The 1,603-nt window shown below is 39.7% G+C and overlaps 1 protein-coding gene across 1 annotated transcript in view; it reads right to left on the reverse strand.

Annotated features, from left to right (window-relative positions):
• The window catches only part of PARM1 (prostate androgen-regulated mucin-like protein 1), a 116,118-nt gene that overhangs the window by 17,889 nt on the left and 96,626 nt on the right, over window positions 1-1,603 (reverse strand). The window contains exon 3 of the mRNA XM_023737641.1: window positions 488-566. Coding sequence (XP_023593409.1) covers window positions 488-566 — 79 coding nt within the window. The remainder of the gene's footprint in view (window positions 1-487; window positions 567-1,603) is intronic.

Below are 1,603 nucleotides of genomic sequence, written 5' to 3' on the forward strand. Positions count from 1 at the left end.
CATACTTTCCTTATATTTTCCCCGTTTTGCGTTAGGGCCAGTGAAAACCTCATTACATACCGGGTACAAATCCACAGATCAGAACTCAGAACATCAGTATTTAGGAACCACGGACCCTACCCTCTACCCTATTTCAGAGATGAGAAAAATTGAGCTTCAGGAGGTGTGTGGCTTCCTCAGGGCAATGAGGTAAGTTAAGAGCAGAAAGCCTACGCAGGCCTCAGTCTCTTGTCTCCAGGTTAATTTTTATTTCCCATTACATCACCGCGCTGAATATTTTAGCCTATTTCTTTTACTTTGCCGGGGTTCAGATACTGTAGCATCTATTCTTGTCTAGTGGGAGTATGCTGGACATATTCACTTCCCTGCCAATATTTCTGAAGCTAAGGTACCTATTAAGAAACAAGCACAAAGCAAAATGCTCTCATCCTAGAGCCCAACAAAATGGAATCCTTTTCTTCATAAAGAAGAGGCAGGTGAGCCTTACCTGATCTTCAGATATGCTGCAACTCCAAACACCAACAGCACCACGGCAATGACTGTCACGGTAATGGCAGCGACGCTGCCTGTGAAGAGAAAAGAAGATGAGAGAGAGAGTTTAACGCCTTTGGGGTGCATGATCCACAATCATCTTCTGCCTGACCCATCTTTTCTCTGACAGAGGAAAAGGTTATTTATTTCAGATCGTTCTGCATAAAAGTCAGAGCTAGAATAAAACCCAGGATCTTAATTTGGTTATCAAAATGCTTTTTATGCCAGGCGAGGTTTGGTAAATAGCCAATATTTATTAAGACTTTTGGCTGGCCTGGAATACAGAGAGAACAGTACACTGTACTATTTGATTATCTCTTTAAGAACGACCAGCCTGTTGTTACTGCTGCTGTTGCTGTTTGCAGAGGTAGGGGATTTAAAACCTCTTGATGTTCTAGTTCCTTTTTCTACAGGCTCTGGCTTATATTTCAACCACTTGTGAAATTCTGGGAGACTCAGGATGTTTTATTGAAGAGCCACTACAAGGTAATGAGGCTGGTATTTTAATAAACCAGAACCACACAGCTATATCAATAGCATCTACTTCAAAAGTCACCTTGGTAGGAGATGCACTAATTTTAATGATGATGCCATCAAATTAGAACATTTAAAAGACCCCTCTTTGGGAAGTCTGTCCAGTTTTCATCCTTGAAAGGTGAATTGATTTTGTGGAAAAGAAAGTCAAATTTGGTATACAAGATAAGGTCAAGTCTGGTAGGCAACACTATTTTTTGTCTGTAAAAATAACGAGGTACAATTATAAAATAACATCAATGTTTTCTTGTGCAATTTGAAAACTGGAGCCAAAGGTGGCTATTAAGGGGAAGTTTAAAAAAAAAACAAAAAACTTTGAGCATGATAGCCTTGTAAGAGTAACCACAATGCCTCCCAGGATTACTACTTTGAAGCACAATACTTTTCTGTGTGTGAGAGTTAGACTATTAACGCATATACTCAGTTTTATTTCACCTTAGAAGTGCAAAGACTCAAATAGGGTCTTGCGATTAATATTTAAAGTGACACTTTGCACTAAAGCTGGGGTTGTGTTGTTGTTAGGTGCCATCAAGTCAGT

This window comes from Trichechus manatus, unplaced genomic scaffold (genome assembly GCF_000243295.1).
Source record: "Trichechus manatus latirostris isolate Lorelei unplaced genomic scaffold, TriManLat1.0 scaffold00105, whole genome shotgun sequence".
Classification (NCBI taxonomy): domain Eukaryota; kingdom Metazoa; phylum Chordata; class Mammalia; order Sirenia; family Trichechidae; genus Trichechus; species Trichechus manatus.